This window comes from Bison bison, unplaced genomic scaffold (genome assembly GCF_000754665.1).
Source record: "Bison bison bison isolate TAMUID 2011002044 unplaced genomic scaffold, Bison_UMD1.0 scf7180017864517, whole genome shotgun sequence".
Lineage (NCBI taxonomy): Eukaryota > Metazoa > Chordata > Mammalia > Artiodactyla > Bovidae > Bison > Bison bison.
The window spans coordinates 6,839,469-6,853,035 of NW_011495070.1; the positions used below are offsets into that span (position 1 = coordinate 6,839,469).

Consider the following 13,567-nt stretch of genomic DNA (forward strand, 5'->3'; position numbering starts at 1 on the left):
TTAAGTGAACATCTTAGCAACCACACTGTTACAGAGGGCCAGGGACTAGCGGTCCTCCACCCACAGCCAGTGATGGGGTCCTTATTGTGATCTAGCTGGCGAGTAATACAATTCCAGAGCCCTATTCTTAGGGTCTGCTTCCTAAGACATTTAGTACAATTATCTTAGGTGGATTTCCTGGCAACAGCTTGAAATAGGAATTTGGAGGCAGGTGATTTATTAAGGGAGCAGAGAACAGGAGGAAGGCAAGCAAAATGTAACAGGAGAAATAGCCAAGCAATGATGTAATCTCAGCTGGAAACCAGCTTCAACCTGACCCCCTGGGGAGCTCTGAGTTGTCCCACGGTGTCAGCACCACCTTTTGTACCAGCACGGTAGTCAGTCATCACTGTGAGCCACTGGGGGTGAGGTTAGAGCAGGGTGTGTGTAACACTCACAGCAGCAGGGAGTGAATGTACTGGCCCAGTTAAGGGGATCTAGTCAGAGCGTCAACAGCAGCCACTGCAACTTCCCCTTACTTGGGCAGCTGTACTAAAACTGTACTAGATTCTGAGTTATCTAGCCCACCCCTGCATAATCATTCTTTCTCTCTGAAATCATCTTCACTACTCTCTCTTTTTTATTCCACCTTAGCCACACATTCGGAGAAGGCAATGGCACCCCACTCCAGTATTCTTGCCTGGAAAATCCCATGGACGGAGGAGCCTGGTAGGCTGCAGTCCATGGGGTCGCTACGAGTCGGACACGACTGAGCGACTTCACTTTCACTTTTCACTTTTCACTTTTATGCGTTGGAGAAGGACATGGCAACCCACTCCAGTGTTCTTGCCTGGAGAACCCCAGGGACGGGCAAGCCTGGTGGGCTGCTGTCTCTGGGGTCGCACAGAGTCAGACACGACTGAAGCGACTTAGCAGCAGCAGCAGCCACACATTGGCCACCGTGCAATTCCTCAAATTCTTTAACACATTCATGCTTCAGATCCTTTCAGTCTTCTTATCTGGAATATTTTTCTGCTGCTCTCTACCCTCCCATGTTCTCATGACAAGGTCCCTTCTACATCCTTCAGGTTTTTACTCACAAGACAGCTTCTCAATAAGGTCTTCTCTGGCTGCACTTCCTAAACCTACAACCCCCCTGCCTAAACCAACACATACGATTCCTTTACTTTCATTACTTTTTTCCAAATACTTATCAGTATCTAACAGACTATATTTATTTTATTTATTATTTATATCTGTTTAGAGCTTTCTTATTTATCTTGCTTACTATTTATTATCTGTTGACCTGGGCTTGATCCCTGGGCTGGGAAGATCCCCTGGAGGAGGGCATGGCAAACCCACTTCAGTATTTTTCCCTAGAGAATCCCAACGGACAGAGGAGCCTGGTGGGCTACAATCCATGATGTCACAAAGAGAGGAGCATGACTGAGTGACTAAGCACAGCACAGAGTATTTATTAATATATATACCCTAGAACATGAGCTGGGAAGGGCAGGAATTTTTGCTTTTTTTTTTTAAATCTCAGCACTTAAACAGTGCCTGGTAAATTATACGTGCTCAGTTAATACTTGCTGAATATAGGAATGAATGAATGATCCCTAGCACGAAGTGTAAGTCCTCAATAAACATTGCTCAAAGAGAACTAAGCTGATATGGAAAATATCGGAACAGTCCCCATGTAACATAGATGGGAGAAAGGATAGACGTATTGCCGTACACAGAGTTTTCCATAGATTATGTTTTCTTTGATAACACTGCAATGTTCATGTGATGTTATATGTGTGCATGTTAATATATACTATTCATACATATAGATGTGAGTGAATAATAATAGAAGCACTAAAGATTTTCCAAATTTATTTAGAGTTCAAATTAAAACTCAAGAACCTAGATTTACATACATTAAAGAAAGGTAGAATTATAACAAAATTAATGTGAATGCAGGTTGTAAAGATAGCTCAATCTCTGTCACATAAAATTTAAATTCACAGATGAAATTCTTTAAGCTCTTTTCTGCTATGTCATACTCTGATCCCAGAGAGCAGAAAACTATTCAGACATGTAAAATCTCAAATCTCTCCATTCTGAAATCGATCAGTAGATAACAAAAACAAAAATCCTCAAGGCACAATACCATTTTCCAGAAAAGAAGCTTTTTTTTTTTTTTTTTCTAAGGTTACTAAAACTACAAAAACACCTATCAGCCCCTCTACGGCATTTTTTTGCTGAGGTGTCAATCAGCATGAGATTAGCCTTGGGCTGAGGCGGCTTCAGAACCTGCACAGGCTTCTTCCTGTAAATCCTCCCCGGCAGAGGATTCTGACTCAACTGGAGAATTTTCTTCCAGTTCAGCACATTCACCAGGGCTTTCGTTCTCCGTTGTACCTTCAGCACTATCCACGGCAGCAGCTTCCTCCGGACCTGCGCTCGTGACCTCTGAGGTCGTCTCAGTGCTGACCTCTGTTGTCTCCACTGTCGCCGCGTCTGTCATCTCTGGCTTAGGTTCTGCACCGACCCCCACGGTCTCCGCAGGAGCAGCCTCGGCGTCATCTGGACAGGGGGGAGCCTCTTTTACGACCACAGCTGGAGCATCGGGAATATCTTCAGTAACCACCGGAGAGGCTTCCGTTGAAGATACTTCAGGGGCTTCTAAACTGGCTTCCTCAGCACCCACAAGGTTCTCTTTTTCACCTTTAAAATTTAGTCCATTAAAAAAAGTGTTAAAAGAGCACAGGAATACAGTGGACACTCTACAGTCATCTTAAAAGCTGAGTCAGGGAATTCCCTGGCAGCCCAAAGGTTAGGGCTCTGTATTTCCTACTACCAAGGGTGAGGGTTCCATCCCTGGTCAGGGAAGTAAGGTACCGCGTGTTATGCCCTTGCCACCAAAAAACAAAATTTTTTAATAAATATATAAAAATTAAAAACTGAGACAAATCAATAAGTACTGATACGAAATGGTCTTCAAGGCAGTCTGTTAAGTGGATAAGAGCAGTGTACACGTATGGTACTATTTGTGATAGGACGAAAGAAGGGTAAGATTAAATAAACCTAAACAGTTATATTTGTAAAGACTCTCCAGGAGGACACAAAGAAACTGGTGTTACTGGTTGCCTCTGGAGAGGAAAAATGGGGGATCTGCTATTTTGCAAACCCTTTGGAACTCTTGAACTTTAAAAAATAATAATTTACATGTATTATTTATTCAAACACAGGTCATGAAAATAAACAGGCCATGTGTCATGTGCGGTAGCATGGGAAAATAACCAACTTACTGATGACTTTGAAGAGTCATTAATCTTCCCTCAACCTCAGTTTTGTCTCCTGTAAAATGGGTATATTAATAATATCTACCTAACAAAGTTATTGGGAGGATTGACTAAGATAATATATATGAAAACGGAAATGCTATGGAAATGCTGTATTTTAGTATTATTATAGTCAACCATCTCATGATTATATTCAATATGTTTATTAATGATATTCTCTTTTTGTTCTCATGACAAAAAGGTTAAAACTGGTGCAAAGAAGGTATTTTCCTTTTCCCTTAACAGTGATCATAGTATTTGATAATAATGACGTGATAGCTGAAATGGAAGAAACTATGATATAATGCAAGCACTTTAAGGCAAAAGTATACATTAGGGTGAAAATATGAAGTTTCTCTTCTTACTAATTGCCATTTTATCAATCATCTGAACTGAGGGACTCAGTAGAGATGACTGACTCTACTAATGTCACTGCACACAGATGGTCTTAGCCAAAATTGAAACAAAATGAGTTTCATAACTTAAAAAAATAATGAGAGAAATGAAAGGTCAAGCTCAGAGGCATGAATGGAAGCCTGAGTAGGGGAAAAGTAATGTCATCACACAAAGAAGTCAAAGATGCTGGTCAGCAGTTTAAATGTACAGTGTTTTCATTTACCAAGCGCACTCATCCAAAATGTCTTTAGGCTTTGGTTGGACTTTTCCTTTTTGAATGAACTCCTACCCACAGCCATTCTGGACTAAGTAAAGAAGCCAAAATCAAATAGTGTTCATCACTAGACTATGATGATGAAAATCAGTGCCTCAAGGAAAAGGAAAATAGTGAATTCACTTTACCTTGAGGTGGTTGTAACTCCACTTTGGTTTTTTCTTTCAAATCTGTTACATGATCGCTGCGTTTGGCCTTCCCTGATGTGACTCTCTTGTAAGTCTGAAAGTGAATGTGTGCTTAAATTTATTTCTTGAGCAAGAAGGTTCACCATGCCAAGTTTAAAGGTATTTACAGTTCAAATAGGAAAAACCAATACACACTATCTATTCTTCTATTTCCCCTTTGGAAATCTTTTTCATTAAGTAGAATGCTTTCTAAAAATAAAGAGGGATTTCCCAGGTTGTCCAGTGGGTTAAGGCTCCACCCTTCCAATGCAGGGGCTGTACATTCTATCCCTGCTGGGGGAGCAAACAATCCATGTGCCTCACAGCCAAATTAAATTTAAAAAAGAAAAGAAAGAAATGCTCTGAGAGAGGTCAAAGGTAACTGTAAACACACAAAGTAGATAAAGACAAAGAAGAAAATAATAAATTATGCTAGAGTAAAAATATTCTGATAGGCATTTAAAAATATCCCCTGGCATTCATCTCAGAGAAGCAGAAATTTATGTGCACACAAAAACCGGAACACACACATTCATGGTAGCTTTAATTGTAATAGCCAAAAAATTGGAAGCAGTCCAGAAGTCCTACACAGGCTGGTTGGTTACAGAGGCTGTGGTGTGCCCATGACATGGGATACTGCTTTGCCATAAAAGGGATGAACTATAGATAAAAGGAGTGAACTATAGGTACAGGAAACCATTCGGATGAATCTCCAGGTAAATCATGCTGAGTGAAAAAAGCCGGTCTCAAAAGGTTACATACCTTCAGACTCCATCTACTTAATGTTATTTGAGGGGTGGGTAACATTTTTGAAACGATAAGAAACATAGAAATAGAGGCTAGATTAGTGGTTGCCAGGAAGTAGGAGGAAGGGAGAAGAGAGCAGAAGGGAAGGAAGCACAATTACAAAAGACAACACTGGAGATCCTTGTGATGAAAGAATAGTTTTGTCTCTTGACTGTGGTGGTAAACACATGAATCTACACACGTGATAAAATTGCTTAGCACTAAATACATGCAGTTAAGTGTTCACACACACACACATGCAAACACATGCACAAGTGCATGTAAAGCTGGTGGAATCTGAATAAGGTCTGCAGATCGTACCAGTGTCAGTCTCCTGACTGTGATATTGTATTATAGTTAGGAGAGATGTTGGCACAGGGGAAATGAGGTGAAAGGTATATAAGCTGTCTTGGTATTAGTTATTATAACTGCATATGAAACTCAATTCTCTCACAATAAGGAGTTTTCAAAAAATCTTCTAAAATGACAGACTTGTAGACCCCAGTGAAGATTTCTAGGGTTAGTCATTAAAAGCAGAACTATGACCTGCCGTAGGTTACTTGCAAAACAGAATTGGGAATAAAGCTATCTTAACCTTAGATACACTGTACAGGCATCTTTTCATTTCCAATTCAAGCAGTAATCTCTGGCCTGTATTCATATTAGAGAATGATATTTTAAAAATGAAACTCTCACTAGTTAGATAATATTGTTTGTATTATCTCAGCTTAAAAAATGTTAGTAGAGATTTCTCTTTTAGTGGTAGGATGATAAATTTTAAAAATTGTATATTTATATGTGGAGCTTCCCAGGTGGCTCAGTGGTAAAGAATCCGCCTGCAGTGCAGGAGACATGGGTTTGATTCCTGGATTGGGAAGATTGTCTGGAAAAGGAAATGGCAAGCCACTTCAGTATTCTTCCCTGGAAAATCCCATGAACGGGGGGAGCCTGGAGGGTTGGAAAACAGTCTGAGCAACTAAACAAAAAAAACAAATTTATATGTAGCATTTTCTAAATTTCTAATAATCATAATCATTAATCTCATTAGAAGTTTTCCTATGCAAGTTACAAACCATTCTTGGCATGTTAAAATTAGACTATGAAAATGGAAAATGTATAAGCTCATGGTGAAAATGATGCAAAAGTGGCCCTTAAGCAACCCTTAGGGTTTGGTGAATTCTGATATGAACCATCTGGCTTTGAAATACACAGAGCAAACATGATCAGCCAGAAAGAGAGTCAACATTTTTGTATAAAAGCAAGGAGTATTTTCCCAGTGGGGTGGGAGATCCTGACGGCTTACAGGACTAGTCTGCTGAGTCAGTTCTCAGTATTGTAAAGCTGAACCCGTGTCCAAGTTCACGGCCTGAAATGGCCATCTCAGCAGCAACATCCCAAGGACGTTAGTCTCATTGTTCAAGGGGCTGAAACACAATTGAGTTGTCAAAGTAGAATCAAAGAGATGTAAGAATAGCTCACACTCATGTGTAACCGAGAGCATCTAGCTTTTTATTTATTTATTTTTTCATCTAGCTTTTAAAAATCTAACATAATCAAGCAGAGCAGAAGAAAGATCGAGGGGTACTCTTTCTGCCCCCTTCTGATGCCTATGTCAGAAGCTTTCTCTATCTCCTTTATACTTTAATAAAACTTTACTACACAAAAGCTCTGAGCGATCAAGCCTCGTCTCTGGCCCCGGATTGAATTCTTCTCCTCCGGGGGCCAAGAATCCCGGTGTATTCGCATGATTCAACAACAACCTTTCATCTTGGGGGCTCGTCCGGGATCCTTCAGGACAAGATGGGAGCTAACAATTCCAGCCTCACTCCTTTGAACTGTATCCTGAAAAACTGGGATAGATTTGATCCCCAGGGCTTTATTTATACTTCTTTTTATTTCTTTTATTTTTATTTTTTAAATAAAAAAGAAAAAAAAAAAAAAAAAAGAAGAAAGATCGATTAAAAGAGAGAGTCTCAGAGTTAGACTTTGGAAATAATTTCCAAATGACATTATACATTTATTAAATGTGAGCATTTAAAATCTACCACAGCTTTTAAAACCCAGTCTGGCATTTCGTTTTTCAAGATACCCAGACCTTGGACTTCCCTGGTGGCCCAGTAGCTAAGATGCTGACTTCCAATGCAGGGAGTGCAGATTCCATCTCTGGTTGAGGAACTAAGATTCCGTATGCCACTTGGGTGGCCAGAAGTAAATAAATAATTTTTTAAAAATATAGCTAGACTCTCAAAAAATTGAAGTGACCTGGGCCTTTCTCAGATTTTAAGAGGCTCTCATAGTAGAAGATTTTACTTGGAAATGAAAAAGTGTTCTTGGCTACAGAACATCTGTAGATTCAATTTGGATTAAATCTAATACAGAATTTATTATTCTATATTAGAATAATATTATTCTAGTATAATAGAATAATATTATAAGAATACATGTTCTTGGAGTGCCTCACATTCTGTATTTCCTCCTGAAAGTAGCCTAAGATTCTTGGGAATTAAGGCTTCCATCATTCAAAATTAAAACTATATAATCTTAGAGGTGGAAAGGGACTTAGAGGTCATCGCCTTGTCCAATTTCCACTCCCACGGTCAGAAAACAAGCTCAGAAAGAGTTCTCATGAGTAGCCAGTTTCTAACCGTCCAGTTTACTCCTGCTTTTGTGAAGAAAGATTTAGCGGACTGGAGAGGTTTATGTCTGGCACTAGTACGCATAATTAGGGATGTGGCGATGTCCAGATGAAATTCAGTCTTCCAGCTTCCCACATAATCACATGACCTAGTTTAATCTGTTTTATCCAGTGGCCTAGATATATCTGACTAGAGTAGCCGTGGGCAGTGAATTCAATATTAAGCAGTGGAAAGATGGTAAAAGCAAAGGAATCTACGTAAGAGTGAAAGCCGATTAGAGGACGACAATAATAAAAATGACATCTTTGAACTTTACTAGATTCTTGAGGCTTTCAAATTCCTGAAGATTAGAATATGCGTTTTGGATTCATTGTCTTCATAGTCCTACAAACTGCTTGTAATTAAGACTAAAAATCCCTTTATGTATATTTCTGTAGTGTCAAACCAAAATGTGATTTGTGTAGTCTTATGGTTTCTGAAGAATAATACTTATTCTACTTTTATTCATAATAAAGATTTGATTTCAATTTAGAAAGTTTATGACAAAATGAGGAATGATTCAATTTAATAGAATTATTATTATTATTTTGGCCATACTGCACAGTTTTCGGGATCTTAGTTCCCTGACCAAGGATTGAACTGTGCCCACAACTCTGAAAGTGCTGAGTCCTAACCACTGGACTGCTAGGAAATTCCCTGTTTCAGTTTCTTTTTTTTAGCTTCAAAATCGTACTATTAAAAGCACTGTTTTATAGTGATTATGGGCAGGAAATGAATAAGGGAAACCAGGCAGGAAAACATTCTTTTGATGTTATATATGTGGGTATTTTGAATTTTTTTTTAAATATGGATAAATATTATTTTTAACAAAAAAATATAAAGCTAATAAAAACTATGGAGACAATAAAAAGATTGTGGGGAAAGAAGGAAGAATGACTACTGGGAGCACAGAGGATTTTTAGGGCAGGGTGACTGTATGCTACTGAAATGGTGAATGTGCATGTGTGCATGCTAAGTTGCTTCAGTCGTGTCCGACTCTTTGTGACCCCATGGACTGTAGCCCACCAGGCTCCTCTGTCCATGGGGATTCTCCAGGCAAGAATACTGGGGTGGGTTGCCATGCTCTGCTCCAGGGCATCTTCCCGACCCAGGGATCGAGTCTGCCTCTCCTGAGACTTCTGCATTGCAAGCAGATTCTTTACCGCTGAGCCACCAGGGAAGGCGTTATGGTGAATACATGTCATTACATCTTTGTCAAAATCCATATAATGTGCAACACTAAGAGTGCACTCTCACATAAATTGCTGCTAAGTCACTTCAGTCGTGTCCGACTCTGTGCGACCCCATAGGTGGCAGCCCACCAGGGCTCCCCTGTCCCTGGGATTCTCCAGGCAAGAACACTGGAGTGGGTTGCCATTTCCTTCTCCAATATAAATTGCAGACTTTAGTTAATAACAATGTATCAGTATTGACTCATCAGTTGCAAGAAACAGTAGCTCACTAACAGGAGGTTGTTGATAAGGAAAAGGGGGTCAGAGGGTTAAGGGGGGAATACGGGAATTCTCTGCACTTCCTGCTTATTTTTCTGTAAACCTTAAACTCGTCTTTAAAGTAAAGTCTATTAATTTTTTTAAAAGTTTCTCTCTCAAAACAGTTCTTGGTGAATGTTATTAATAGTACTTACCTTAAAGAATTGTTGTAATTATTAAATGAGTCATGAGTCTGAAATATGGTCTCAAATGTCAGCCATTAGTACTACTAGTATTTATAATAACATTGTTTTTTACTGGAAGTCATCCATACTTTGTGGTATTAAACATTTTATACTCAAATTCCTTTTTCATAATCTTGTATATTCAATCACTCCTAGGTCCTGATGTTGACATTGTTTTGAGTTTTACCACAGGTTGTAAAATATATGAATTCTTGAACACCAAGGTTATTTAATCACTTACATAATATCCACCAGCACTGACTGTGACACCTACAACCAGATAATAGATCATATTTGATCCAGATGATCCAGGGAATTTGTTAGATGATATCCAGCGAAGAGATGCTAAGAAAACAAGTTTAAACACAGTTAGCTCCACCATGGGCAAAACTATTTTAAATGATTACATAAAAAAATTTTTTTCCCTCAGTGAGCATAGACTATATTAACATCAACTGATTTTAGCTTAAAGGAATACAGTATTACAAGGCAGGGCAATAATTCCACTTGACATTTTTCTCAATCTGATTTGATAATTACTTATGAAACCTGTCGTCTTGATGCTCAGCATCATGCTTTTCTTAGGAGGAATGCAGGCGTGAGTAAGGAGAAATGACAAAAGCACTAAACAATTTTAACAGTCAAATGAAATACAGGTTAGCAAAAGAAATCCATTTATTATATATACTATACCACAGCATTCAATGGAAAAGGTTATTTTTTAAAATGAATTAAATAATTTGTGCTTAAAATTTTTGTGTTAAATAAAAATTTATGTTGAAATACAACATGTTTCTATAAATCTATAACACAAATGTAGACATAGAAAGAAACTTTTAATTCTTCTAATATAAAACCTTTAAAGGTGGGCAGATATAAACTTTTTAAAGACAAATGTTGCCAATAAGTTCATATCTAAAATAGAAGGGCAATTTTGTACAAACTAATAGAAATAGATAAGGTACTATATTACTCTACTTAAACATATTAACTGTGTAGTGCTAGAATTTGTATATACCGTATGCTGTGGAATTGAAATTTTTTATAATAAACTCAAAGCTAGAAGAAGCTGAAAGCCCAAATTCTCTATTTTAGAGATAAAAAAGTAGAGACATTTATTACTTATTTGACAAACACAGTTGGACAGTTATTATGTGTTTGTTAGAAGCATTAAGAGTGTAACTGAAGGGACCTCTCTGGCAGTCCAGTGGTTAGGACTCTGCACTTGCAACGCATAAAGTGTGGGTTCAGTCCCTGGTTGGGGAACTAGGATCCCACATGCCTTGAGGCACAACCAAAAATAAATAAATTAATTAAATAATCTTCACAAACATATGACTGTAAGCACAACACACGAGGTCCCTAGCCTCAAAAGAGAAGGAAAAGATGTAGAGACAAGAAATTGTAGGCAAATAACTGCAATGCAGTATGACAAGTGATGTAATAGATGAAATATGAAAGCCGAAGCAACAACAGCATGAAAATGCAGTGAAAAATGCAGTGAAAGAACTCAGCTAGCCGGCTCAATGTAACTGTCACAGTTGAAGAGACATGACCTAGCTTTGAGGGAAAGGAGGAGTTTGTCAGATAAATAAGGGGAGGGAAAATGGCGCTGGAGGCAGAAGGCAGAGCGTGTGCAAAAGCATGAGACCTGAGTGATGAGGAAAATGCAAAGTATTTTGATGTGACCTGACACAGAGAATAAGGGTGTGGGGACCAGGAAGAAGCTCTGATTTGCAGAAAGCAAATCTTAAGACATCTTCACAAACTACAAATCTCTGTAGTAGCAGAACTGGAAAGATTTTGTATATATGTTCTTAGTTTGGATATAAATGATCATTGCTTAGAAAAAACCATTTTTTTCCACAAATGTGCCCAGAGAGGCTATGGTAAGAAGTTATGTCTTTGACATATAGTGGAGCTTTTGTTAGTTTAAAAATACATCTTTTATTAAATAGGGAATATGTAGCTTTCATAGTCAGCAACCAGGCATAAATATCATAAAGGTTTTTTTAATAGGGAGAAATAGAGAAAATTACAAACGTTTAAGTAAAGACAAATACAAATACAATTATGACAAAGATATTCAAGTGAGCAGTAAAATTGGAAATAAATATTCAGCAAGGATTAGATAAATTTTAGCATATTCATAATGTGAAACATAAATATTTTATTTTTTGCAGAAGATGATATGAGAAAATATTTACAATATATTAAGTGAAAAGTTACAGCAAAGTAATCTTTATAGGACTATTCCAGATTTGTGGAAGCAATGTACAAAAGAAAAAAATGCAGGGAGAAAAAAAGGTGTGGAACACTGTATATACTAAAATACAAATTAACAGTGGTATTCACTTAGTGATAGGATTTATCAGCGACTTCTATTTTGCCTTTCTGAGTTTTTCCAGTGATTTACTATAAACCTACTTTATTTACTCATTAAAATTTTACATTTTTTAAAGCAAAAACCAGAGAACAAAATTTGATGAGGCACAGTAAAAATTTTATCCTTCAATAAACTGAATCAACTACATTTTTCATCAAAGTTGAAAGAACCAATAAAAGGTTAATGCTCACGACCAAAGCCAAATTTTCAGTCAATAACAGTTCTGAAAATACTGAAATAAATAAAAAAAGTAGGTGAAAATGAGATAAAGTACTGGTCTTTTTTTGTAGTACTGCTACAACCAGTATTGCTAACCTATTTAGAATTTTTAAATTGCTTTTCTTTTGCCCCAAGTAATTATCTGAAATATGTGTAGCTACCAAAAAAAAAAGATATATATGCTTGTCCGTGTGAGATAACGCGAAAGGCCACGGTCAGGGGGCTCATGTTATCTTCAGAAATTTCAAATGAATGGTTTCCTCTTATTTCACCAGCGAAAAACCTGCTCTATATTACTCGGCATAAAGATCAAGGAAAACGAAGTCTCCTTATTTCTGTTAATGGAGGCAATTTCTTCCCAGGAGCATTTTAAGAGGAAAAATAATGCTAGTTAGGCAGACCTTGCTTCCCTCCCACTATCACTAACCACCACCACAGGCTTAATCAAAGTGAGGGGAGGGTGTGTGGAAATGGGCCACGGAATTTTCCGCCGGAGTCTTTCTCTTTCCCCTCTCCCCGACTCCAACGCACGAATAATGCTAAAGCCTTAGGAGAGAGGCAAAGTGAAGGGAGAACTAAGAATTTTCCATGAGGTTGTCTAAGAGCCGGAGCCCCAATCAGGGACAGAAACGACAGGGGAGATGGATGGGGACTAGGAACGAGCCGGCCGGGGCAGAAGTTCTCCGGCAGCGAGGACCTGGGCCCAGGGTCGCCGGCTGCCCGGGAAAGATGCTTTCAGAGCTCACACTTAAGCATCTGCGATGTCCCAGGCCCTATGCTAGGCGCTTTCGTACGTGTCAATTTTTCTTTAATAAGCTTCCAACTCTCACTGCCACTTCACTTCTAGGAAATATGTCCCTTTCCCCATGTTTTAGAAAATCTACTGGTGACAGGTCCAGGGGCGCCGCAGTCGAACAGCCAGAAGGTGCGACGAAGCCGCTTCCTCAGCGGGGATGCCACGGCCCGCGCGGGCCGAATCCTGGCCAAATCTGGAGTTTATTTCTCAAGAGCACTTACCCAATTTCTACTGGACCGACACTGCCTCCCGCAACCCGCCTGGCCCGCAGATTTGTGACCATCTGCCCACCATACCTCTGCTTCCTCGTAAAGATGGAGAACGCCTTGGTCCTATATCGATACCAGTGGGAAGCTATGCCTACGTTAGCCAGGCAGTTTTCTAAGCGCTTCTAACTACATAATAATTCATTAAAACTCACAACAATTGTTGTCCATTTACCATTTGAGAAAACTGAAGTTAAATCACTTGCCCAAGATCAAGATTCGAACTCAGGAAATCTAGTCCGGATTCAGAAGCCCGCGCTGGAAAGGTTCCCTACTTCCAAGATCTCCAATAATTTCCCGGCCATTCTCCCCTCTCTCTCCCGCATCAACCTCAGGCTTCTGCTGCCCGGGGATGGATTTGACCCATCAAGGGCAGACGGGTACTGGGGGCGCCCGCGCAATCTGTGCGCGAGGCACCTGTCCTCAGGCTTGGACGCCGGGAGAGGATCCCCGGTCGTCACCTGGGACTCACCGTCTTTCCGGAGCGGCGCGGGGCCTGCGGGCGCCCTCAGTGGGAGCGCCAGGGTCTTGGAGACCGCCCGGCGGAGGTACATCGCGCCAGCTGCTAGCAGCGAAGCAGCCTCTCTAGCCCTAAGCCGGCTGCGGGGCTGCGAGCCCC

General features: G+C 39.5%; 1 protein-coding gene across 1 annotated transcript; it reads right to left on the reverse strand.

The window, feature by feature from the left end:
* Window positions 1-1,840: 1,840 nt before the first annotated feature.
* On the reverse strand, window positions 1,841-13,561 carry MGARP (mitochondria-localized glutamic acid-rich protein). The gene is made up of 4 exons (XM_010830284.1): window positions 13,421-13,561; window positions 9,523-9,626; window positions 4,107-4,200; window positions 1,841-2,691 (listed from the first exon to the last, which is right to left on the reverse strand). The coding sequence occupies exons 1-4, from the start codon at window positions 13,500-13,502 to the stop codon at window positions 2,249-2,251; spliced, it is 723 nt and encodes a 240-aa protein (XP_010828586.1). The 5' UTR covers window positions 13,503-13,561; the 3' UTR covers window positions 1,841-2,248.
* Window positions 13,562-13,567: the final 6 nt, after the last annotated feature.

What these genes read in the sequence shown, in the direction of transcription:
- MGARP (XM_010830284.1), bottom strand. Translation starts at nt 13,502, where the DNA reads ATGTACCTCCGCCGGGCGGTCTCCAAGACCCTGGCGCTCCCACTGAGG. An exon ending in TCAGTGCTGGTGGATATTAT is followed by an intron (nt 4,201 to 9,522) that starts GTAAGTGATTAA and finishes ATTCACTTTCAG; the next exon opens with ACTTACAAGAGAGTCACATC. An exon ending in GGAGTTACAACCACCTCAAG is followed by an intron (nt 2,692 to 4,106) that starts GTAAAGTGAATT and finishes TAAATTTTAAAG; the next exon opens with GTGAAAAAGAGAACCTTGTG.